The 26,288-nt window shown below is 50.4% G+C and overlaps 1 protein-coding gene across 3 annotated transcripts in view; it reads left to right on the forward strand.

Moving 5' to 3' along the window:
• CHD4 (chromodomain helicase DNA binding protein 4) overlaps nucleotides 1-25,759 on the forward strand; it is a 93,046-nt gene extending 67,287 nt beyond the window's left edge. For 2 of the 3 annotated variants that reach the window (XM_086932893.1, XM_086932895.1), the window contains exons 39-40: nucleotides 23,963-24,135; nucleotides 25,068-25,759. In XM_086932893.1, the coding sequence (XP_086789019.1) occupies nucleotides 23,963-24,135; nucleotides 25,068-25,088 (194 nt within the window). In that variant the 3' untranslated portion in view covers nucleotides 25,089-25,759. The remainder of the gene's footprint in view (nucleotides 1-23,962; nucleotides 24,136-25,067) is intronic. The other variant, XM_086932894.1, reaches the window with a different exon arrangement.
• Nucleotides 25,760-26,288: the final 529 nt, after the last annotated feature.

Raw genomic sequence — 26,288 nt, forward strand, 5'->3', positions numbered from 1 at the left:
AGAGGGCGACCAACGTCGAGAAGGCGGTCCGCGTCAAGGAGGAAAGCATCGTCCTCCAGGAGGCGTTTCAAGGCCCAGGACTGTCCTCGGTGTCCACAAGCTCACGGTCGCGGCAGCGCCGTAGTTCGGCTACCAGGGGTACGGCCTCTAGGTCCCCCCCCCCCCCCCCCCTTCAGGTCAGGCGAATATAAAAAAAGGAGGCTCTGGGCTCGGAACACTCGCAAGTCTATTCGCCCTCCAAGCAGAGGTCACCTACACCTCCTCCGTTACCCAAGGACCCTCCTCCACGTAACCAGACTCCTCCTCCGCCACCTGTTCCTCCTCATCGCCCTCCACCTCCTACGCCGCCACCTCCCCCAAGGTCTGTTTTGTTGCCTCATCTCCCGATGCCACCTACGGGGCCACCGCAACCTAGGCGCCCTCCGTTACGGCCCGTGCACCGTCCGAGGCCCTAGGAGGTCGAGATCTCGCTCCAGATGGAGGGATAGATCCAGGAGTCGCTGTCGCTCTTCTACAAGATCCAGACCGCGCCACAGGAGGGACCGGTCGAGGTCCCGCTGCACGAATTCCTCCGTTACCAGGGACTATTCACCTACCCCGTCAGACTCCTCTCGGAAGAGGGTGTCTCCAGTAGACCACAGCCTCCTTCCAGGACGTGTTGCTGCGAGGGGCGGCTAAGCTGGGCTCACTGTGCCCACACCATTGACTGACTTCCGTCATTTTCGAAACTCTGCACAAGAAGCAGTTCTCTCGTCCGTTGCTGCCCTTGGTGCCTGGACTGGTGGAACCTGCCATGGAGTTGTTCCTTACTCCGGCGGCTATGATGTCTGCACCTTCAAGGCTGCAGAAGAAATATAAGGCTCCTGACTCAGACCCAGCATTTCTTCGGGGGGGGGGGATCCGGCGCCTGACTCTGTGACTGTGACGGCAGCAAGAAAACAGCACGCCACCAGCCCATCATCGACTGTGCCTCCTGACCAGGAGAGCCGCGGGATGGATTTGGCAGGCTGGAAGGTCTGCGGGACGGCCTCCACATCGATGAAGGCCGCCAGTGCCTCAGCCCTGTTGGGACGTGACGATCGGGCTCTGTAGGAGTCCCTCCAACAGTTTTCGGAACACTTTCCCCGGGGGAAAAAAGGGAAGATTTCCAGGAGATCCTTGCTGAAGGCCTGCTGGTTTCCAACCAGGTGATGAGTTCGGCTGCGGATTCTTCCCTCTTGGCAGCCCACGGGTACTGCATTGGGGTTAACCTGAGGCGCCACGCCTGGCTGCGTCTTACATCCTTGAAGCCCGAGGCGCAGCAGAGAGTTGTTAACCTTCCCTTTTCGGGCGATACCCTCTTCGGGAAACATGCGGACGACGAGATGGCCCGCATGAAGGCTGAGACGGAAACCCTGACGGATGTCGGGTTGGAAAAGCCTAAAGAACAGAAGACCTTCCGCCCGTTCCAGAGGCGGTACGGGGCACAAGGCAGAGGGCAAGGTCGACAGGCTGGACAGCAACAACGGCAGCAGTTCCAGCGGAAACCGTTCCAAAAGCGCCAGAGGGGCGAGGTGGTCAACAGTCTTCTGCCGCGACCAAAGGCCCGGCTGGGTCTAGGCCCTGAGCTGTTACTTCCCCTGAGCTGTTACTTCCCCTGAGCTGTTACTTCCCCTTCATCCGTTACCCGCTCCGGTGGGGGGAAGCATTCAACATTACCTGGCAGAGTGGAGAAACATTACTCAGGACAAGTGGGTGCTGAATATTGTTTGCAATGGATACAGTCTTCGTTTCAACATCCCGCCTCCAGCAATTCCACCGGTCGGCTCGCAGTTCCAACTGCGCGAGCTCCAGGCGGAGGCCGATACCCTGTTAAGAAAAAGGGCGATAGACGACCCTCTGTCTCAAAGGGGAAAGGGTCTTTACTCGCGCTTCTTCCTAGTACAGAAGGACAAGAACGAGTTCAGGCCCATTCTGGATTTGCGATAAGCAAACAAGTGGATTCGCCTGGAAAAGTTTTGCATGCTGTCTTTGCACCAGATTTATCCTCAGCTGCAGAGAGGAGACTGGCTGTGCGCAATAGATCTGCAAGATGCGTACTTCCATGTGCCCATTGCACGGAAACATCGGAAGTTTCTGCGCTTCCTCGTCGGCACCAATCACTATCAGTACACCGTACTACCGTTTGGACTGAAGTCTGCACCCAGGACTTTTTCGAAATGCATGGCTGTGGTAGCAGCGCACCTGAGAAAGAATAAGGTGTTTGTCTACCCGTACCTGGACGATTAGTTGATCAAAGCCTCCACCTTCCAGGAAGCGCAATTGCACTTCAACAGGATGGCCGTCCTGCTGAACCAACTGGGGTTGCACTTAAATCTATCGGCGCCGCACCCAACGCCGTTTGGAGATTTTTACTTCTATGAACCAACCTCATACAATTAAAACCCTGAATCTCAGGAGATGGGTGATGAGGAGGATTGGGAGGGGTCTGAGGACCCTCTGACCAAAGATTGTCAGTCTGATATGGACTGGGCAGGAGACCATGGGGAGGCCAGTGGACTGGACACCTCTCCAGACACTGGATTTGTCTCTCCTCCTACCGTGGCTTCGGAGGAGGGAGCTACCTATGGTGTGGTGTTGACGAGGGCTGCCAAGGCCTTGGGCCTTAAGCTCCCCGTCGCGGCCGTGAGGACTAACCTCCTCACAGAGGTCCTTAAGCCGCAGTCATGCTCCATGGAGCCTCTGCTGCCGTTTAATGAGGCCTTGACCGACGTTCTTTTGGGCACTTGGTCCAGGCCCGCTACGGGTTCGCCCGTAGATAGGAACGTGGCCAGACGCCACCGCCCGGCTCCGGGCGACCCATGTTTCCTGTCCTCTCACCCCACCCCCGAGAGTCTGGTCATCCAGGCCTCTAATTCCCAGACCGCATTCCCGTCGGCCCCGCCGGACAGGGAATCCAAGAGGTACGAGAATTATGGAAAGAAGATATTCTCGTCCCTTAGTTTGGGACTGCGGTCTTCCAACACCGCATGCCTCTTGGGCCGCTACACCCACTCTGTGGGAGACTGTGGCGGAAGTGCTGCCAGAGTGCCCGTTGGAGGTACGGGCCAAACTCGGCCAAGCCCTTGTGGAGGGCCGGGACGCAGCCAAGTATTCCATCAGGTGTGAGCTGGATACTACTGACTCGCTAGGCAGAGCGATGGCTACGACAGTGGCGGTCAGACGCAACGCCTGGCTGAGATCCGCCAATTTTTCGGCAGACGTCCAGAACACACTGATGGACATGCCGTTCGATGGCCGTCGCCTCTTTGGCGACAAGGCAGACCACGCGCTTGAGCGCTTTAAGGACTCCAGGGCTACGGCCAAGTCCTTGGACCTCTCGGCCCCGCGCCAGTAAACAGATGCCTTTCGCTCCTTTCGTGGCCAAGGAAGGGGCGTCCCCACCCGCGCCGCCAGCCACTCGCCGCAAACTATCGTCCAGCGCGGCGGCGGCCGTGGAAACCGCCGTGGAGGCGGTCAGGGAAACAGGCGGAGTCAGTCCACACCTGCCCCCGCGGCATCCACCTCTAAACCCTCCTAGTCTGTGCTTTCGGCCCATGTGACGCCAGTGGGAGGCAGGGTTCGCCATCACCACTCTCACTGGCGCACTGTCACTTCGGACAGGTGGGTGCTGCCGATCTTCCAGAGGGGCTACTCCCTCCCCTTCGAGACGACTCCTCAAGCCATGCCACCACAACACCACCACGTATCGGGGGATCACTTGCGGCTCCTGCAGGAGGAAGTTTCGGCCCTCTTGGCCAAGGGGGCCATCGAGCGTGTCCTGGGCCAGAAGTAGGACGTGGTTGCTACACCCATTACTTTCTGGTACCCAAGAAGGGCAAAGGGGGCCTACGCCCTATCTTGGATCTGAGGAACGTCAACTTCTTCATCCGGAAGGAGAAGTTCAAAATGCTGACTCTGGCTCAGGTCTTAGCTGCCCTAGACCCAGGAGACTGGATGGTAGCGTTGGACTTGCAGGACGCGTATTTCCATATCCCCGTCCTGCCGGCCCACCGGTGTTACCTGTGGTTCACAGTAGGCCACGAGCACTTTCAGTTTACCGTGCTCCCCTTCGGCCTTACCAGTGCCCCACGGGTGTTCACGAAGGTGATGGCGGTGGTCGCAGCTCACCTGCGCAGGTTAGGGGTGTCAGTCTTCCCCTACCTAGACGACTGGTTGTTGAAGGCGGGCTCGCCCCAGACAGTCGTCGGCCACCTCCAGACTACGGCGGATCTCCTGCACCAGCTGGGATTTTCCATCAATGTGCCGAAGTCACACCTGTGCCCCTCTCAGAAGTTCCTTTTCATCGGAGCGGTGCTCGACTCGGCGCAGTTTTGGGTTTACCCACCCGAACAGCGGGTTTGGGATATACAGGCTCTGATTCCGATCTTCCGGCCTTAATCCAGAGTTTCGGTCAGGTTGACGCTGGGGCTGATGGCCTCCTGCATCCTTCTGGTGCATCACGCACGGTGGCGGATGCGGGCTCTGCAGTGGGACCCGAAGTTTCAGTGGGCCCAGCATCAGGGCAACCTGTCCGACCATGTCCTGATCTCGGAGGGCACTGCGAGACAGCTGCAGTGGTGGCTCACGGACCGCGATTGGGTCAAGGGCAGATCCCTCTCCCTTCCCCAACTGGAGCTCGTAGTTGTGATGGACGCGTCCCTCCAGGGCTGGGGAGGCCACTTGGGAGAGGCGGAGATCAGAGGACTCTGGTCTCCTGCGGAGTCTCGGCTCCATATCAATCTGTTGGAGCTGCGGGCGATTCGTCTGGCACTGAAGGCATTCCTCCCGTCTGTCCGAGGGAGTGTAGTGCAAGTGGTTCGAGGCATGTGGGCTGCTGAATTCATATCTGTGCATAGATCGCCACCTAGTGTTGGGTCCGGATGATTGCACATTGTTGTCCTGGAAGAGTCTTCGAAGTATCACGAGATAGGTGGCTCCTCCCCTGGACTACAGTGCGCATGGGCATCGCCTCCATCCCCAGATTGTTTTTTTCCGCCATTGGGTTCGGATGTGTTTCGGTTCCCTCTGTCGGAACCGATAGTTGTTAAACTTCTACTCGAGACCAAAAGGTCTTTAGGCTGGGCGTCGGTATAGTTGCGTTCGGGTTTCTTTCTGACTCTCAGCTCCGATCTCTTGCTGCCCTTCCACGTGCTTTCGGCGCGGACGGACCTACACTACACTCTTGCTATGGAGCGGACTCCGTTTAAGAAGTGCCCGGTGTGTAACTCTAAATACTCACACCTCGATGTGCACCCTGTGTGCAATACCTGCTTGTCACCGGATCACCGCGAAGACGCCTGCATGGCGTGTTCGAAGTTCCGGAGCAAGAAGACTTTAAAGATTCGTAGAGCCCATAGGCTCCAGGCTAAGTTATCGGCTGCGGCGCCCCCACCAGATGACATTTTTCAAGAATCTGTCGGACGAAGAAGACGTGCAAGGTTCTGACTCTAATCCCGCATCCGAAGGGGAGACCTACGACGCGGGTGAGGAGAACTTTGACGAAGTCACCGACGAGGTAGGGGACGACGATCAGGCTTTTACCACGATGGGAGATAGCTCGGAGGAGGAGCATCCCCAAACAGACTCAGGGGCTAGTCCCCTTCATACGGCACAGGTCGCGGGATCGCCTTCGGGCCTTACCCAAGATCTGACTATGAGTCCTACGTCCCCGCCTTCGGGCCCGGTCACGGACATTTGTGAACCAGCGCTTACTTCGAAGAAAACGAAAGTGAAGCCGACTGGTCCCGCACCCTCGGATACGAAACCGAAAGCGAAAGTTGAGATGGTCAAGAAGGTTCTGGAGGCGTCAACTTCCAAGAAAGTCAAAATGGCCGACTCTAAGAGCCACGCCAAAATGGCCGACCCGAAGCCCTCGGGGTCGGTGCCGAAGGCGAAATCGTCCGACGCGTCTGCGTCTGCTACGAAAGGGGTCGCGGACCCGAAAAAGGCTCCGAGGAAGCGTCAGGGCGACGACGCTCATGACCATGGGGCGTCGGCTCCGAAGAAGGTGGCTGCCGGCGATCAGGCTCTCGACGACGGGGGGTCGCTCGGACCGGTCAAGCCCTCTCCGGCCTTAACGATGAAGGTAGCGGAATCCCTGCAGCGGATCCGAAAGGACAGTGTGGTTCCCGCTCAGGACGCTGTGGCGCCTAAGCTCCCGCCTAAGCCTGCGAAGGGGCAAACGCCTATTCGTTTCACCCTACCACCCAAGACGGCGCCGAAGGCCTTCGCGTCGACACAGGGCGGACACTCGAAGGAGGTACTGACGCCGAAAGCTACCTTGGTGGCGTCGAAGCTTCGGCTCCAGCCGCTTGCTGAAGAAGAACGTCGTGAGGTAATCATCGACGCCAACACCGGAAAACTGTCTCTCCTCAAGAGGAAGATCACGACGGAGCCGGCGTTGGAGCATTTCAAGATCCCTCTAAAAAACAAAAGGGACTCTGCAAACTCTTCGACTCTGGTGGAACCTGTGTCCCCACAAGCCCTGGGACTCTCGCCAACGCATTCCCCCGCAGGCGATGTGGACGAAGACGATGCCGAGTACACCTATCAGGCGTATTCGGATCCGGAGGAGGAGCGTGCCCCTTGGTCCGCCGGAGGCCTCAGGCAAACGGATTGCTGCGCAGGCAGCTAATATCTGGAGAATTTCTAACACCCAAGCCCTGCTTGCACGTTATGATAGGGCCCATTATGACACCTTAGAGGCCATACTGCAACACTTGCCTGACCAATACAAGGAGGCAGGAGAGATGCTGATTCAGGAAGGCAAACTCATTACGAATGCATCCATCAAATGTGCACTAGACGTGGCAGAAACGGCCTCCAGGGCTATCAACACCAGTGTGTTGCTTAGACGCCATGCCTGGCTTCGAATTTCAGGGTTCAAACCCGACATCCAAACTACGATACTGAATCAAACAGTGAATCCTGACCACCTGTTTGGACCTGAGGTGGATGCCACCCTGGAAAAAATGAAAAAAGATACGGAAACTGCCAAATCAATGGGGGCTTTACAAAGTCAGCAGTTTCGGAGTGGTTCCTTTCGCCGCTCAAGCTCCAGAGGCACCACAAGGGGGCAGGCATCCCAATCCACACAGTATTACAAAAGTAACACCCAGACCCCGTACAACAACAAGGGTAGAGGTGGTTACAGAGGCAATGTCAAGGGCAGGGGACGTGGAAACAATAGCTCCAGGTCCACCACCACCAACAAGCAGTGACGTCTTGTCACTGCCCCCCGACCATACAACACCGGTTGGGGGGAGACTCCAGCAGTTCCTGCCGGCGTGGAAGAACATCACCACGGACAGGTGGGTGAGGTCACTTATCGAGTACGGGTACTGTCTAGAGCTTACTTCCATTCCACCGGACATACCCCCAAGAAGCCGTCCTATGTCAGGCGAGCATTTGACCTTGTTGCAGCAGGAAGTTCTAGTCATGCTGCAAAAAGGGGCAATAGAGCTCGTTCCATTGCGAGAGCGGGGAACAGGGGTTTACTCCCTGTATTTCCTGATTCCCAAGAAGGACGGATCCCTCAGGCCCATCCTGGACCTCAGGCCCCTAAACTGGTACATACTCTCGGAGCACTTCCATATGCTCACGTTGCAGCAAGTGCTTCCCCTGCTTCAGCAGGGGGATTTTCTGGCTACGCTGGATCTGAAAGATGCCTATTTTCATATCCCCCTGCATCCTTCCCACAGAAAGTATCTCAGATTCACGATCTTAGACCAGCATTACCAGTTCAAGGTCCTGCCGTTCGGGGTCACCACGGCACCAAGGGTATTTACGAAGTGCCTAGCGACTGTGGCGGCGCATCTCCGTCGCCAAAACGTCCACGTCTTTCCTTACCTGGACGACTGGCTCATTCAGGCAAGGACGGAACGACAGTGCGTAGACCATGTGTCACGCACCATTCATCTCCTGCACGATCTGGGTTTCTCTCTGAACTACCCCAAGTCCCATCTCCAGCCCGCCCACGTGCGACAGTATCTGGGCGCGACAATCAACACTCTGGCAGCCACTGCGCAGCCAAATTCAGTGAGAATCGCCAGTATCCAGGCGCTGATCCAACGATTCAGACCCCAGCACTCGCTTCCAGCGAAGGTGTTCATGCAGTTGATAGGCATGATGGCCTCCTGCATCTCCATTGTCCCGCACGCGAGACTACATATGCGTCCGCTTCAGGAGTGCCTAGCACGTCAGTGGACTCAGGCTCATGGGCGACTGACAGACCTTGTGTTGGTGAGCGGTCGGGCATACAACTCTCTGCATTGGTGGAATCCACAAAACCTTTGCAAAGGCCGACCATTCCAAGAGCCTGTCCCACAGATTGTCCTGACAACGGACGCTTCTCTCCAGGGTTGGGGAGCGCATGTACTCCACTACACGGTGCAGGGACTATGGACACTACAGCAACTACTGCTAGACCTGTCTGCGGCCTTCGACACGGTCTCACACGCCGTGCTGATAGGCCGCCTGACAGAGTCAGGGCTAGCAGGTACCGCCCTCGAATGGCTGAAAAACTTCCTAAGTCATAGGAGGCAAGTCACCATACTAGGAAACTACTGCTCGGATGAAAAAACCTTAAAAACCGGGGTACCCCAGGGCTCTAGTCTGAGCCCGGTTTTGTTCAACCTTTATATGACCCCCCTGATTGAACTCATCACATCCTTTAACATCAGCACGATATCCTACGCTGACGACACCCAGCTCATCCTAGTACTGGATAACAACTCCTCTAAAGCGGAGGAAAATCTAAGAAACTGTTTGACGGCAACCTTTGAATGGATGCGAACGCACCATCTAAAATGTAATTCAGGTAAAACTGAAATCCTCCCTTTTGGCCAAAACAACCTTTTCTCCCCCTCCAACTGGTGGCCCCAAGACGCCGAAATCCCACCAAACACCATCACATCGGCCCGTAACCTTGGGATAAGGTTTGATGAAGCCTTATCCTTTAAGCAACAAGCAGGCACAGTGGCAGGGACCTGCTTCAATATCATCAAAGGTCTTAGAAGGTTCTTCGACCTCCTTCCCCTAACAGCCAGAAAGACTGTGGCAGTAGCCCTCATCACATCCCGCTTAGACTACTGCAACAGCATCTATGCAGGCTCAAACAGAGCTGTTCTGCACAAGCTACAGATGGTTCAAAACGCCGCCGCCCGCCTGGTACTAAGATTACCCAGGAAATCATCTGCCTCAAAAGCACTCAAAGACCTGCACTGGTTACCCATCCACAAAAGAGTACTATTTAAAATCCTGCTCATCACGTTTAGAGCCTACCACCAGTCGGGACCGACCTATCTGTCCCAAAGGTTTGAAAGATACACCCCCTCAAGGTCACTCAGATCATCCAACCTAAACCTACTCGCAGTTCCCAAGTTTAGACTTACCACAAAAGGTGGAAAATCCATCGGAGTACTTGGAGCCAAAGCCTGGAACAAGCTCCCTCCACAAATGCGCTTGATCCATTCCGAAAGACTGTTCCGTAAAACGCTTAAAACATGGATCTTTAAAACCGAAGACTCACTCTGCTTAGCGCTGATCTAACCCACATTTTTTTTTTTCAGAGACCAGGATCTATGAATATGATCAACCTTAAGCAGCTCCCCCCCTCCTTTTCAGGACAGTGATGTCTAGCGCCAAGATGCTCCCTGGAGTGTAAGCGCGCTCTATAAAAGCCCATTCACATTCACATTCACAAAGGAAGGTGCACATCAATGTGTTGGAACTGATGGCAATCTTCATGGCCTTAAAGGCGTTCAAAGTACATCTGTGCAACAAGGTCGTGTTGATCCGGACGGACAACATGACGGCCATGTACTACATCCAGAAGCAGGGAGGCACACACTCTCCACAGCTGTCTCATCTGGCTCAGAGCATGTGGAAGTGGGCCATTCAGAGGAACGTCTTCCTCATGGCAGAGCATCTCCCGGGCAAGGACAATCAAATGGCGGATCTGCTCAGCAGGCACAGCCATCAGATGCACGAGTGGGAGATACATCCATCAGTACTCCAACCGTACTTCCAAAGGTGGGGTCATCCAGAGATAGACCTATTTGCCACAAAGGAGAACGCAAAATGCCGAAACTTCGCCGCCAGGTTCCCACACCCGCAATCACAGGGCAATGCGATGTGGATGAACTGGTCAGGCAGATTTGCGTACGCTTTTCCCCCAGCACCTCTGATACCGCTGGTGGCACGCAAGCTCAGGCAGCACTCGATGATGCTCATCCTGGTTGCTCCGACGTGGGCTCGCCAACCATGGTACACCACGTTTCTGGTACTCTCCGTGGTACCGCATCAGAGGCTTCATCTCACTCCCAGCCTTCTGACGCAGAGCCATGGCGACATTCAGCACCCAGATCCGCAACAGCTCAACCTGGCGATCTGGCTCCTGAAGTCCTAGAGTTTGGCTACCTCAATCTACCTCCCGATTGCATGGACATCATTCGGGAGGCAAGGAAGCCCTCTACTCGAGCTTGTTATGCGGCTAAATGGAAGAGGTTTGTCATCTACTGTGCTAACCACAATATTGACCCGCTAGATGCTTCCATTCAGAATATCATCTGTTACCTTTTCCACCTGTATCAATGCAATCTAGCGTACTCTTCCATCCGTATTCACCTGTCTGCTATGGCAGCATACCTCCAGAATAGGCAGCACCTGTCACTCTTTAAGGTCCCTGCTATCAAGGCCTTTCTGGAAGGGCTCAAGAGGGTCATTCCACCAAGGACCCCACCAGCTCCAGAATGGAACCTCAATGTGGTTCTTACAAGGCTGATGGGTCCTCCCTTTGAGCCACTGCACTCTTGTGAGCTTCAGTTTCTGACTTGGAAGGTTGCGTTCTTAGTAGCGATTACATCGCTTAGGAGGGTTAGCGAGCTGCAGGCGCTCACCATCCAAGAACCTTTCTTCCAGGTACATGCTAACAGGGTGGTGCTCCGCACTAACCCTAAATTCCTACCCAAGGTGGTATCACAATTCCACATTAACCAGACGATTGAATTGCCAGTGTTTTTCCAAAACCCAGAGACGCTGGCGGAGCGCATGCTCCACACCCTTGATGTTAAGAGGGCCTTGCGGTATTACGTAGACAGGACGAAAGATTTCCGCAAAACCAAACAACTTTTTGTTGCTTTTGCTACTCGCCACAAGGGAAACGCAATCTCCAAAGCGGAGATTGCTAGGTGGATAGTAAAGTGCATCCAGATTTGTTACGCTAAAGCTAAACGCACTCTCACTATCCCACCAAGGGCCCACTCCACCAGGAAGTTGGGGGCCTCTATGGCTTTCCTAGGTAACATTCCCTTAGAAGATATCTGTAGAGCAGCCACATGGTCTACCACACATACTTTCACTAAACACTACTGTGTAGACGTACATTCCAAACAGCAGGCAGCTGTTGGTCAGGCTGTTCTAAAAACGCTTTTTCAGACTGCTGCAGCTGGCACGGGCGGCCGCCGTTAATGGAGGGACTGCTATGTATTCTATGCACAGATATGAATTCAGCAGCCCACATGCCTCTAACTGCAAATGCTACTTACCAGTATGCATCTGTTCTTGGCATGTAGGGCTGCTGACATTCATATCGCCCACCCTCCTCCCCGGCGCCTGTAGCAGCTGCAGATTTATATCATATACATACATATGCTCATAGCATGGTCATCACTCACATTCTTCACTCCATCTCTGCCAATGGCTAAAAACAATCTGGGGATGGAGGCGATGCCCATGCGCACTGTAGTCCAGGGGAGGAGCCACCTATCTCGTGATACTTCGAAGACTCTTCCAGGACAACAATGTGCAATCATCCGGACCCAACACTAGGTGGCGATCTATGCACAGATATGAATGTCAGCAGCCCTACATGCCAAGAACAGATGCATACTGGTAAGTAGCATTTGCATTCACGGACAACACCACCGCCATGTGGTACTGCAACAAACAGGGCGGAGTGGGGTCGTGGACCCTCTGCCAGGAGGCTCTGCGCCTCTGGCAATGGCTGGAACATTAGGGCGTGACTCTGACGGTTCAACACCTGGCAGGTTCTCTGAACGCCAGGGCGGACTAACTCAGCCGTTGGTGCTCGATGGATCACGAATGGCGTCTGAACTTGGACGTGGCGCAAGGCCTCTTTCTGCGATGGGAAGAGCCTTGGTTAGATCTATTCGCCACCGAAGAGAACGCGCAATGTCATCAGTTCTGCGCGTTGGAATTTCCATGGCGGCACTCGCTCGGAGACGCTTTTCGTCGCGAGTGGAGCTGCGGTCTGTTGTACGCCTTTCCGCCTATACCACTTCTGCCCAGAGTGCTGAAGATCAAGCGCGACCGGGCACAAGTCATCCTTGTGGCTCCGGACTGGGCACTAAGGTACTGGTATCCTGAGCTACTCAGTATGTCAGTCGATCCCCCCCGGTTCGTCTGCCTCTTCAGGAGGACCTTCTGTCGCAGCAGCAGGGGACGGTCCTCCACCCGAACCTGTCCAGTCTCCACCTCCATGCTTGGAGATTGAGCGGCGACAGTTGAGGCCATTTGACTTGCCTCCTGAAGTCTGTAACATCATTCTGGCAGCCAGGCGTCCCTCCACAAAGTCGGTATACGCCTGCAGGTGGAACAGGTGTGGCATGGTGCACAGCAAAGGCTGTGGATCCCCCTCAATGCCCCTCTTTCTGAGGTTCTCCTCTTTCTTCTCTCTCTTGCCCAGCAGGGCTCTGCTCTGGGCACTGTCAAGGGCTATCTTTCAGCTCTTTCAGCCTTTCTGAGGCTGCCTGACCAACCTTCTTTCTTCAAATCCCCGTTAATCGATTCCTGAAGAACATCACTCATACCTTTCCTCCTGTTCCCTTCGTGATGCCTCAGTGGGACTTGAACCTGGTTCTTACGTTCCTGATGTGCGCTCCCTTTGAGCCACTTCACAACTGTCCTATTCGCCTTCTTTCCTTGAAGACTGCCTTCCTGGTAGCCATCACCTCTGCCAGGAGAGTGAGTGAGCTCCAGGCTCTGTCTTGTAAGCCTCCTTTCCTTTCAGTCCATCCGGACAAGGTTGTGTTACGGACAAGGCCCTCCTTCCTACCCAAGGTAGTCACGGCCTTCCACATTGGGCAATCCATCACGTTGCCCACCTTCTTTCTGCCTCCGCACCCCTCGAGAGAGGAGGAGAGGCTCCACCGTCACATGCGCTCATTTTATCTGAATCGCACACAACAGTTCTGGGTGGATGATCAACTCTTTGTGGGATACGCAGGCGCTAAGAAAGGGAAAGCGGTGCACAAGCGGACCATCTCCCGGTGGATTATCTTGTGCATCCAGGCGTGTTACTCAAGTCCGGAGGGACAGCTTCTTTGGCCGTTCCGTCCTCCAGGACTTTCTGGTGTGATTATTGGTTCGCAGACCCACCCCCACAGGGATGGTATTGCTGGGGTATCTATTCTAAGGTAAGGAATCTATCACTACCGTGTCTCTTTCAGATGCACAAGTTACTACTTGTGTAACGATATATCTGTAAAAGACATTAGTTAGTGATAGATTCCTTACCGACCCACCCTTCCTCCCCGTTCTGGGAACCGATATCTAGGGTTAAGGTCATCCCCTTTCAGGGCCCTAGTTTCATGGCACCAGTGTTGGTTTTTGTCATGGCTCTGCGCTTCTGGCACGGAAAAGCTGTGGCTAAGAACTGACGTCCGCACGCGGAGGCGGCGTCTAAGTACTCTGACGTCAACACGGCGCACACGACGCCGACGACGGACGCGGAGTCGCAGACGACCCCTACCGACGCGCAAGGGTACTGCTACGCAAAAGTTTCCGGATCCAGTCTGACGCCTGGGGATATTCTAAGGTAAGGAATCTATCACTAACTAATGTCTCTTACAGATATATCGTTACACAAGTAGTAACTTGTGCCTTAGGTACAGAGATCAACACCATACATATGTGGAACTCCGCAAATAGATCTATTTGCAAAATGCCAAAACTTTGCATCCAGACAACAGTGCAAACGGTCCCTAGGAAATGCGATATGGAAAAGCTGGTCAGGGACATTTGCCTATGCTTTTCCACCGATACCACTGCTACACAGGGTATTAAACCAATGCAGATTCAGCAACATGACGCGAATACCGATGGCTGAATAGAAGCACAAGAACTACCCTGCCAGAGTTAGTTTATAGGTCCCAACAGGAGATCCAACTAATCAAGAGAGCGGTGACAAAATTCTACGTATCAGAGCCAACAGTGCATCACACAAATTCAATACACCTGATTAAGAAAATAGAAATAATGTATTTGTTGAATTATAATTCGTATAATGAATCCATATAAAGGTTTTAGATCATGAAGTAGTGTGGCTCACTTGTTAGAGGCGGCAGACCCGAGAGCAGAGGACGGCCCGGGACCATGGTTCGATTCCCGGCGCGGCAGATTTCTGGACCAGGGTCAGCGGACTCGATAATTCTCTCGCCTCGGTGCCCACTCTGATCAGCGATCACACTCGCTAACTCTGGCCATTAGCTTGCCTCATCTTCACTAACTGCCCCACCAGACCGCCGGGGATGCCTGGTCTCACCCTGGAGATACCCATTAAGGGACCATCTCTCAGGGAAGCCAGGAAGGGTTTCGCAGCGGTCGAAGCGCCTTGGGACCCTCCGGGTAAGTAGTGCGCTATATAAATGCCTATACATTTACATTTACATATATAAACATTGATTTAACATTTGACATAATGTGTATAAGTACAAAATCAAGAGAAGTATTAATTCACGTCCCACACAGTCCCGCAGTCTTTCACTAAACCTACTCTCTTTCAATCTCACTCACTACACTAATAATACAATCACACACATAAAATCATAAAGGTACATTGGGGCCTGCAAGATAACAAGTTTTGTGACTGCTAGGACTAAAATAATGACATGGAGGCAAAACAATGTGAACAAGGTAATTTAGCAGAGACTACACTTTAAGCCATCCATGTGGATCACGCCTTGTACCGATAGCACCTCAGTGGGCCAGACAAACCTGGTTCTCAAAGATTATGGAGATGGCACTAGCTCCCGCACACCGGTTCCCCTCAAGAAAGGACCTGTTTATAATGCAGAACGGAAGGGTTCTTCACCCAGAGCTGGAGAGCCTCAGCATGGCTCCTGAAGACAGAGTTTGCACACCTCAAACTACCGGCAAGCGTAATGGAGGTGCTCAGAGAGGCAAGGAGACCTGCCACAAGAAAGTGCTAAGTATCCAAGTGGAAAACATTCTCCGAATGGTGCATTAGTGAGATGCTACAAAGAAAAATTACCAAGGAATCAAAGGTACTAAAATACTTAACACATCTTCTACAAAATAAGCTGAGATACACATCTCTACGGATGCTCTTAGCGGTGATAGTGACTTGCACAAGAGGAGAAACGGGGAAGAGTTTCTTCACCTCCCAAGTAGAAAGGAGATTTCTAGATGGGGCTAAGAGAATCTCACCTCCAAACAAAATGCCAGCTCCAGCATGAAACCTCAATGTAGTGCTAACCCAATTGATGAAGGCACTATTTGAGCCTATTCATAAGGCAACACTGCACATGCTCACGCTAAACACAGCCTTCTTAGTAGCTATCCCATCGCTATGAAGAGTGAGCGAATTACAAGCGCTAACACTAAAAGAGCCCTACCTACAAAAACACAATGATAAGATTTTAATGAGAACAGACCCACATTTCATGCCAGCGGTGGTGTCGCGGTTCCACATCAATCGGACAATTCAAATACCAAGTTTTTTTCCCCCCAAAAACCATCCACAAGCACAGAAAGGTCGTTGCACACCCTGGACGCCAGGAGGGCAGTAATGCACTATATAGAATGGACAAAAGAGTGCAGGAAGACAAAGCAATTCTTTCTGTCTTTTGCCAGCAGTTTTTTGAGACCACCAGTTACCAAATATACCATTGCTCGATGGATTGCACAAACCATACAATTCTGCCACAAACAAGCAGGGCAACCGTTACAAGGAGCAGCCCATGCTCACTCAACAAGGAAGAAAGGAACTACAATTGCGTTTCTAGCTAACACACCAATTCAAGACATTTGCCAAGCTGCAACATGGTCCTCAAATGAGCAAGGAAGCGCAAGTGGGACAGGTTTTTCTTCCACCCACCTACCAAACCGCTACAAAGTCTATGCACAGAATAGTGAATCCAGAAAGAGTCTCGTTGCAAAACTTAGTTTTGTACCTGTTGGTGTAGTTTTACAGCTTGAAGACTTTCTGGATTCATTAGCGATCCCACCCTCCTCCGCCAGAAAGATGAGACCGGAGGTAGACTATTAAAACAAGAGACTTTAAAAGGAGGAGAAGTCAAACAAAACTAAGAAAAAGAATCCAAAGATGGCGACCAAAGGTAGGACCTTCCGTAGGAAGAGCGTCCACGTCACCAAGGACACCAAATGGTGTTATGTCTACGATCACATGGGCCATGGAAAAAAAAAAACTATTTGGGACCCAACCACTAGATGGCGGGATAATGCACTGCATAGTGAATCCAGAAAGTCTTGAAGCTGCAATACTACGCTGACAGGTAAGACTATACGTTCTCCAGTATTAGGGGTGCCTTTCATAGATTCGCATGCTTGAATATTCCCGTCGTCTAAGTGGGAGTCCCACGGTACATAAAATAGTAGTAAAATATATATATATATATATATATATATATATATATATATATATATATATATATATATATATTCTATAAATCTACATAAGAAATGTAATACATATAAAATATATAACATAAAGTTAAAATTACCATAGAACTGAGAAAAGGCCCATAGAAGCCTTAAAGGGAGAATTCACTTTAGTAACATATCATAGTCATTATAATAGTCCACATTCCGGCCAATCAGGCAACAGCACCCTCTAGAACCTTCTCCTCAGAAGCTCAAGCCCTCAGATTTTCTACCGCACGTCGTGTGAAGGGAGTCTCCCTGAGCTCTGCTCAGTTTCTTCAACTCTTTTACTTATTTTACTCTCAAGATGTCTTCTACTAAGAAATCATTGTTTAGACCTTGTTCATCCTGTGGAAAGCTTCGCCTTTTTCATGAAGATCCTCACAATAAGTGTATTTACTGTCTTTACCCGGACCATGAAGTTAAGAACTGCAAGTTTTGCAGGACCTTCTCCTCAAAGACTTTGAAAGATAGAGAGGCCCGTCTCCTTCTGTGGCTACAGAAGTTGAAGACTTCCGAAGTTCCTGTTTCTGACATGGAAAGTGTCTTCTTTCCACTCTAATGCCTCTCTTAAGCGTGGGTCAGAGACTGAGGTGCCTTCTCCTTTTCTGAAGAGAAAGAGGCTCATCGACGCTTCTAAATCTGTCTCCCCACGGGATTTGCCTGCCTCCACGCCTATGGGACCTGGTTCTCTGGCGTCGCAATCCCAAGCTGTGCCCTAGTCATCTAAAACTGGCGCCAGCTCGTCGACTAACCCGTTGACGACTACGAGATCCGTTGACGCTGTTTCGACGTTGACGACAACGTGTTCTATGTCTAGAGGACTTCGACGGCGTCTACCTCGTCGATGCTTCCAGAGGTGAGGCCTATTTCATCTATTCTCAAGATATCATTGACTGCCGTTAAACCTGCCTCGTCGACGCTTGTGGCTAAGAAGCTTTCGTCGACGACGGCCGCATCCTAGTCGACGGCCGCATCCTCGTCGACGGCCAAGACCTCGTCGACTACCAGATCTTCGTCGACGGTTACCAGCCCTTCGACGGCGACATCCTCGTCGACTGTGCCGTCTACTCTATGATTCCAGCTTCGCCGACGACTGCCTCGTCGACGGCGAAATAAATGTCGACGTCTTCATTCTCGTCGACGGCTCCATCGACTGCACGCAAGACTACGTCGTTGAAAACAAAAGAATCTACTTCCTCGTCGACCGGATCGTCGACGACACACCATTCACTTGCTATTGCAACTACTTCCACAGTGGTCCACAGCTTCAGTGGTCAAACGCCCAGTTCCACGGAGTCCTATAACTGATGCTTCTACTCTTCTGACACAATTATTTGAATCGGCAGGAGATGATTCTGATGACGGTTCCTATGTGAATGACTTCTTTCGTCAGGCGACCAGTCCATCCGAACTCAATATAAAGTGCCAGGAAGATGATGAAGATTATGAGGAGGAGGGGTGTGCTCTCTTTCCTGTTCATGGGGCTCGCTTTGCTGCTTCTTCTGAGGAATAAATGATTCAGATACCGTCCTCATTGATGTCCAATTTGCAGCACATGTTGGACGATTATAATCGCAGATTCCCTCCTTCTGCGTCTATTTCTCCAACTCCTCAACCTGTACCACCAGCATCTGTCCATACAGAGGCACCGCGTTCGCCGGTCTGTCCCCAGCAGGATACTGATGATGCGGATGTGAACCAGGATACTGATCAGGAGGTAGATAACGTCCTCACAGATTGAATGATTATAGAGCACAAACACCATCTACGCCACCGACATCGCCTTTGCCTGCCCCGCCGGTGGACATGGGACGTTTTTATAATTTAATGGTACGTGCTGCCAAACGTTTCCCTTTAACCTTGGAGATGCAGCAAACTGATTGCTTACTCTATGATTTCAAAGATCAACCCCTCGAGCAAACCCATACCATCCCAATTATTGATTTTATTTGGGAGGAAGGTCTCAAACTTATGGCACGACCAAATTCCATCCCTGCTGTCTTGCCACGTCTCGACAAAAAATACAAGGCGCCTGCAGACTCTCCAGCATGCCTTGTTTCACACCCTAAGGCGGATTCCGTCGTAACGCAGGCTGCCCAGAAACGTTCGAGAAATCTAGCCACTCTACTAACCTCTCCTCCGGACCAGGAAGGGCGTCGATTAGACTCCATCGGCAAAAAATTAACCACCATGGCTGCCACAATGGTCAGAGCGGCCAACTCCCTGGCCATCGTTGGAAGATATGACCGCCAGATGTAGTCTGAAATCGCAGCCCTGATTGACCAGCTCCCGGATTCCGTCCGATCCGAGGCCCGAACGATCGTCCAAGAAGGAGAGAAAATCTCTCCTGAGTGACTGCGCTGTTGACATCTCTTCGACAGGGTTCAGACAGCTTGCTGGAGCTGCTGTTTTACTACGTCAGGGCTGGCTCAAATCTACAGCTTTTCACCCTGAGGTGCAGGCGAGAATTCTTGACTTGCCATACGTTGGGGATTCCCTGTTTGGCAAGCATGTCGACGAGGCTCTGGAAGCCATTAAGAAGGACACAGATACTGTTTGTGCCTAAGGGAACCTTCAGTACAGGAAGCAGCCTTTTCAAGGAGCACATGGCAGAGGCAGTTCTTCCAATTTTTGTGGCTCCTCCCAATATCGCATGTTCTCGAGTTTACAAAATTTCCACCCACCTGTCCACCTTCCGGTCCCCCCTATCTCATTTAAGAGATCTGTTGGCTCAAGTCAAGATCATGATACAAAACAGGGCTGTCAAAGTGGTTCCTCAAGCACAACAGGGCAGGGGCTTTTATTCCCGCTTCTTTTTAATCAAGAAAGTCGGGAGAGTGGCGCCCCATTCTGGACTTACGAGCCCTCAACAAATTAATCAAATCACAAACTTTCCGAATGTTGACTCTACTGGAAATTTTACAATACCTCAACCCCGGAGAGTTCCTCTCCACTGTCGACCTCCAAGACTCATATTTTCATGTGCCAATACATCACAAACGCAGGAAATATCTTCGCTTCACTGTCTGAACGAAGCACTTCCAGTTCAAAGTACTGCATTTCCGCCTTTTGATCAGCGCTGAGTCTTCACAAAAATCATGGCTCCGGTCGCAGCTTTCCTTCGCCTGCAAGGCATTCAATTTTACCCTTATCTGGACGATTGTCTAATAAAACCAGACACTCAAACAGCAATACAGCATACTCAAACTTGCCTGTCACTTTTCCGCACCTTGGGCCTTTCTGTCAATCAGGAAAAATCTCATCTTCGCCCCTCACAATAGAGAATCTTTTTAGGAGCCTTAGTCGATTCTCGTCTGGCACAGGTGTTTGTATCACAGGAGCGACAACTCCACATACTCAAGATGGTCGCTTTGCTACAATCAAAGTCTGTTTCTGTCCGAATCTTAAATCTTTTCTGTGAATGGCCTCCTCTTGCATTCATCTGATTCTGCACTGCAGACTCCACATGAACTGAGGCAAGCAGGCACAAGAAATTTAGAATTGGGCGATTCAACACCAAGTTCACCTGACTGCAGTTCACGTGCCGGGCGTCTCCAACACTCTTGCCGACGGTCTCAGCAGATCTCTGGTGGACAATCACGAGTGGGAACTCCACCAACCCACTCTGGAGTACATCTTTCGCCAGTGGGGCCATCCACAGATGGATCGGTTTGCGACCCCCAACCAACCGCAAATGCCTACGCTTTGCAAGTCTGCATCCCCACAGAGCCGAGCGGGAATGCGTTTTCGATCAATTAGTCGAGCGAATTCGTCTACGCTTTTCCCCCGTTCCCCTCTCGTTCGCCACCTGCTGCACAGGATGAAGCTTCAACCATGCCACGTCATACTGATTGCGCCCAGGTGGCCACGTCGCCCGTGGTTCTCGGACCTCCTCCTGTTGTCTCAGTGCGATCCGATACCTCTTCGCCCTCTGCCTCACTTGCTCACCATGAACGAAGGGTGGATTTGCCATCCGGATCCGGCATACCTCCAGCTGCATACTTGGAACCTGAACACAATGAGTTTGCAGGTCTGAATATCACTCCGGAGTGCAGGAAGGTGCTGGCTCGTGCACGTGCACCTACCACCATCAAAACATATCAATTGAAATGGAAGCGTTTTTGTGTTTGGTGTGACAAGGAAGCCCTTGATCCAATGCACGCCAATCCGGAGCAAATCCTGCCTTTTTTCTTATCTCTAGCTAAGTCAGGACTTTCTCATTCCACTCTTAAAGTCTGTCAGCGATTTCCCGCTTTCGGCATGATAGCACCGCCTCTCTGTATTCCTCTCGGATCATTCAACAGTTCTTCAGAGGCCTTTTTCCAATGTATCCGCCCATACGTCATCTGCCACCTTCTTGGTAACAGCTCAGGAGTACATCAATGTACTCAATAATAATCAACTTAATCTGCGATTTTCGGGAACAGTGAGTCCAATGGCAGCGGACTACCTGGACCTCAAAATATACGCAGAAGATGGTCAACTCCACACTAACCTCTTCAGAAAACAAACTGCTGGCAACTCCACACTGCACGCCAGCAGTAGCCATCCACCCCAATTAATCAATAGCATCCCCTATGGGGAACTGCTAAGACTTCGTAGGAACTGTTCTAAACCCTCGGATTTCGAAGCGGCTGCTTCGGAATGCATATCCCGATTTAGAGCTAGGGGATATGGCGAGAGAATGCTCCACAACACTCTAAACAGAGTAAGGAAAATAGAGAGACAGTCCCTCTTGACCAGCAATACTGAACAGGTCAACCGAAGGGGTTTGCCAGGTGACGATAAAGCCAAGTTCAGAGTTATAACTCCCTACTCAACAGGTGCGGATAGCCTCAGAGCTATGCTACGCAAGAACTGGCATATTCTTTTAACCGACAATGTGCTCAAAGAAGACCTTCCAACCCAGCCACTCCTAACCTTCAGTAAAGCGAGATCACTAGGCGACATATTAGTGCACAGCCATCTTGATAAAGTGTCTCCAAGAACGAACACTTTAAGGGAGCAACGAGGCTTTTACCCCTGCGGCCGCTGCAAAGCGTGCGCAGGTAGTAAACGCGTACTCTCGTATACAATAACAGAAACTGGCAGGAAAATCTACATAAATAAATTCATCACCTGCAGCACACAGTATGCCGTCTACTGCTTGCAGTGCCCCTGTGGCTTACGCTACATTGGGAGCACGATCAAGGAGATAAAGCTCAGAATATTAGAACACATGCGAGCCATCGACAAAACAGATCAGACCTATCCGGTGGCTCGTCATTTCGCGGAAGCACACAATCGAGACCGGAGTAAGCTCCAGTATTTCGGCCTCGATATTGTACCCCCCAATATTCGTGGAGGTGACCGTCTACGCAGATTAAGGAGACTAGAGTCCCGATATATTATCGATCTGTGTACGAAACATCCCAAAGGTCTTAATAGTGGGGAGGAGATGGTTTTCCACCTAGGGAAATGAGCAGAGAACAACAATTGATATACACCATTCCTAGATGATAGTGAACTTTATTGAACTGAAATTAGAACTTCTTACATTATCATATTTGGAACAAATGTATATCAATGTATATAATAGTTCTGAAACCTGTATCCGATTTTCCGTCTTGTAGATATCAGCATGTGAGAGACACGTTTTTGTTACTTAACTTACAGTACCTGTTTCTTGCCGTATAACCTATTATTGTGAATTTAGGAAACATCACTAATACCTTGTGATCCAGATTGAATGAATCCAAATTTGATCGGGTAGAATGCAGGAGTCTAACTTAGATGTCTCTCACATATTTAACTTTCCACTGTATATAAGATGCACTTTAATCACATTTGCTCTAATTTTGCATTCACGTTATAATTTTCATTTGAAATGTGATTGAATACTGTGAACAATTATACATGCCCCTTCTGATGTTGTACGCGATGCATCTCACTTTATACCCACTTGTCTCAACCCCCCTCTCAGCTATGTCCAGCTTTCAGCTGTGGTTTGAGAATTGATTCATTTTCCTTTTGTGTACAGGTGACTTGGTATATGTATTGTATATGGGGACACAAGCCGATCCACGGCTTTATTGTTTATGTCGATTTTATGACGTTTTATTGTGATAAGCCTAGCAGGGATCAATGCGATTGCCCATCTATGGGCTTTACATAGCAATTTGCTAATGTCGTGTTGCATCTACTATACACTACAAGATGGCCGCCTCTGTCTCATGCTAGGCTTTAGTCCCCTTGTTTGTGTCCACACCTGACTGGAAGTGGGAGTGACTATGTATGTTAAAAACAATGTCGGAAACAAACACAGTGCATCACACACTGACAAAGGCAGACCGCCGAAACGCGTCTGTGTGCACCCCTCCGCTAAATAAAATCTAGCGCGTTTGTAACCCTCAACCTCGAGTGCTGTTGTATTCTTTCCAAGGAGGAGTGGGAAGGACTTTGGAGCGTTAATATATATATATATATATATATATATATATATATATATATATATATATATATATAATTTTTTTTTTTTTTTTTTTTTTGCACTGACGAAGCCTGTGAAGGCGAAACGTGTCTGCGAGGGGTGAGGGGGTTCTGGTGATTAAAATTCTTCAAACGGATACCAGTGTGCCGGTCCCGTCTTTTCTTCTGACAACCGTATGACATCAGGAGTTGTGTAGCTATATATATATATATATATATATATATATATATATATATATATATATATATATATATACCACGAACTCCGCCAAGCCCCTAAGCAAAACTCCAGGGAAATAACGAAACCGGACCCTCACGGATATTTTGCAAGCATTTACATTTTATTCCATCCTTTGTGCATAGAACACGCCGCATATATATATATATATATATTTTTACTATTTTATGTACCGTGGGACTCCCACTTCGACGAATATTCAAGCATGTGAATCTATGAAAGACATGAATACTGGAGAACCACAGTTTACAGGTAAGTAACTAATGTTCTTCTGTTGCACTCGGAGCTACTTCCTGGGTCATACGGCATTGTGTGTTTAAGTATTACTGTCTCATTTTTGGGCTGACTGTGTGATGGGTCCAGATGGTTTTCTGCCATAAGGGGATTGGTGAGGCTTGCCTCTGTTTTGCCATGGCCCCTCTGCTGCTTGCTTCAGTTTGGTAAGCGCCCAATGATGGATGCTTTTTCTTGAATAGATATCCTGTCTATGCTTTGGTAACTGAAGACCCCTGCCTCCTCTTATTTCAGTGCTGAAGCAGTTGGAGGAGCTTCTGAGTGACATGAAAGCCGATGTAACCCGGCTACCTGCTACCATCGCTCGCATTCCTCCTGTAGCAGTGCGCCTACAGATGTCTGAGAGGAACATCCTCAGTCGACTGGCCAACCGCAGCAGCGAGCCCCCCCCACCTCCACCACCACAGGTAAGCGCTCAAGCCGTTGCCCCAAGTGGCTGTGCCACTGTTTATGATACAATACGCTATCCAACCTGTTGCTTTCCCACAATGATCAAAAAAGGCTCTTGCCTTGAGCTACTTGTGCAAGCAAAGTGGATGGTAGGAAGGGATTTTCCACATATTCATAGGAAGGATAATGGAAGGCCCTGGTAAATGTGGGGCTACTAAACATCAGATTAAACTATCTGTTCCAGGAGAGTCAAAGTGTCTGTGGAACAGTGACGATGTGATTATTGCTGTCTAAAAACCACTCCCAGTTGGGCACAGCCAAACCCTGGCAGGCGGTGTGGGTGATGGCAGGGAAGGGGTTGACATCCTCGCAGATTACAAATCTGTGTTATTTTTTTTTTGTGTATTTGGGTGTGGGAACAGACCACTCTAGAATCCTAAGAAAAACAGCAGAATTGGATTTAGTACTCCAGGTTCTGCATTCCCCGAATATAGGCCTGGGTATATGTAGAGAGGAAGGAATATCATAGAATTTTTAACTTCCAACCTCTGTAACTTATGTGGCTAGCTCATATTGGAACACACATTGGCAAAACCGGTCTTGGGTTTTTGGTTCAGGGAGGCCCTGGTCTGGCAGTTGAAATTGAACTGTTCCCATGAGGAGCAGGATCTGTAAATGGCTAGGTCGAAACAGGTGGCATGGTGAGCAAAAGAACAGTGGGTTGGGATACTACCTCAGGCGATTGCCAGTGGTAAGACAAATTGCAAGCATTCTTCCCATCACCTTTAGTGTAGCTCATAATGCAACTGTGTATGTGTGCGTGTTTATGTATGTATATCTAATGTGTGTATCTTGCTGCATTGTAATCAGGCTACTAAAACTTGCCATGTCAATCGTGCAGCTTTAGTTTAGGATTCAGTGCATCTAATTTTTTTTTTCCCTCAACCAGCAGGCAATAACGCAGCAGTGATGACCCTGGATTCTTCCTGCTAGTTACCCCGACTGAAGGTCCGAACGCATCCGCCGCTCGGCGACACATTCCTACTGGATAAAAACCAAGGAAGCCCTCCGGCAAAGGTGGAGTGGAAGGTGTGCCCTTGCCACCGAACTCCCAGTTTTCCCTCTTGGCTATTGGTTCCATAAAGAGTGAGGGCATGAGAAGTTGCCCCTGTGCAGAGACCAAGAAACTGCAACCTTCAGTTTTTTTTTTTGTTGTTTTTTTAATTAACAGTAAACTGAAATGACGAAGATGTGGGCCACGGAACGTTTGTACATAGTTCACATGTCCAGTGGCAGAAGCTGGCCCTTGCAGGTGGAGAGGCGACGGGGAGGTCTCAAGGCCAGTTCTCCTGTCCCGGCTCTTAGGGTTTAATGTACAGTTCTCAGTTCTCAGTTTCGGATATAAAGAGGAGACCACCAGTTACCCAGACTATCCGTTTAAAACGCAAAGTTTTTAGTGTTTTTCTTTCTTCCAAATGTGGGAATCAGCACTTGAGACATTTTTTCTCTTGGAAAGAAGAAAAAAATGAGACCTGTAAAAATCAAACTGAAGAAACGACACAGCTACCTCCGTCGTGATTTTTAATACACCCTGCGCAGATTGTAAAGTAATCAATAAAGCAAGAGACTTGTACACAGTTACCATGCCTTCTGATGGGACGAATTGGGGTGTGAAGTGGGGGTGTCATGAAGATCATTGTGCCTGCTTAAGCAGTGCCCAGGTTGAATTTGCAAGCTAGGAAGGCTTCCTCTGTTGGTCCGATGTGCCTATCCAGAGCTATCTAGCCTTTCATGAGTTGCATGGCTTGTATTTGTATTTGTGCTGGTGGTGGATGTGTCGAGAGCACTTAAGGTAGAGTGATCCAGGAAGGTGTCCAGTTGAAAAATGCAAAGTTGCCCCAGAGTGTGGTGCATTGTCATAGTGGACTGTACTGACAGTTCTTCACTGTAACCGAAGGAGGAACTGTAGAAACGTGTGGACATGCTGGTGGGCAGGAATGCTCATAGTGGCCCTCTCTCGACAACCCAAGAATATCACAGTAGTAATGAGCAAGTGGTCATGATATAGGACATAGGCTAGAGCGTTTTGTCAACCAGTTTCCTGTTCCTTTTGATTCTATATAAAATATTTTTTTAAGTTTGCCTTAGGTAGGCATTGTAAAGACTTTTT

Source organism: Lissotriton vulgaris, chromosome 7 (assembly GCF_964263255.1).
Source record: "Lissotriton vulgaris chromosome 7, aLisVul1.2, whole genome shotgun sequence".
Lineage (NCBI taxonomy): Eukaryota > Metazoa > Chordata > Amphibia > Caudata > Salamandridae > Lissotriton > Lissotriton vulgaris.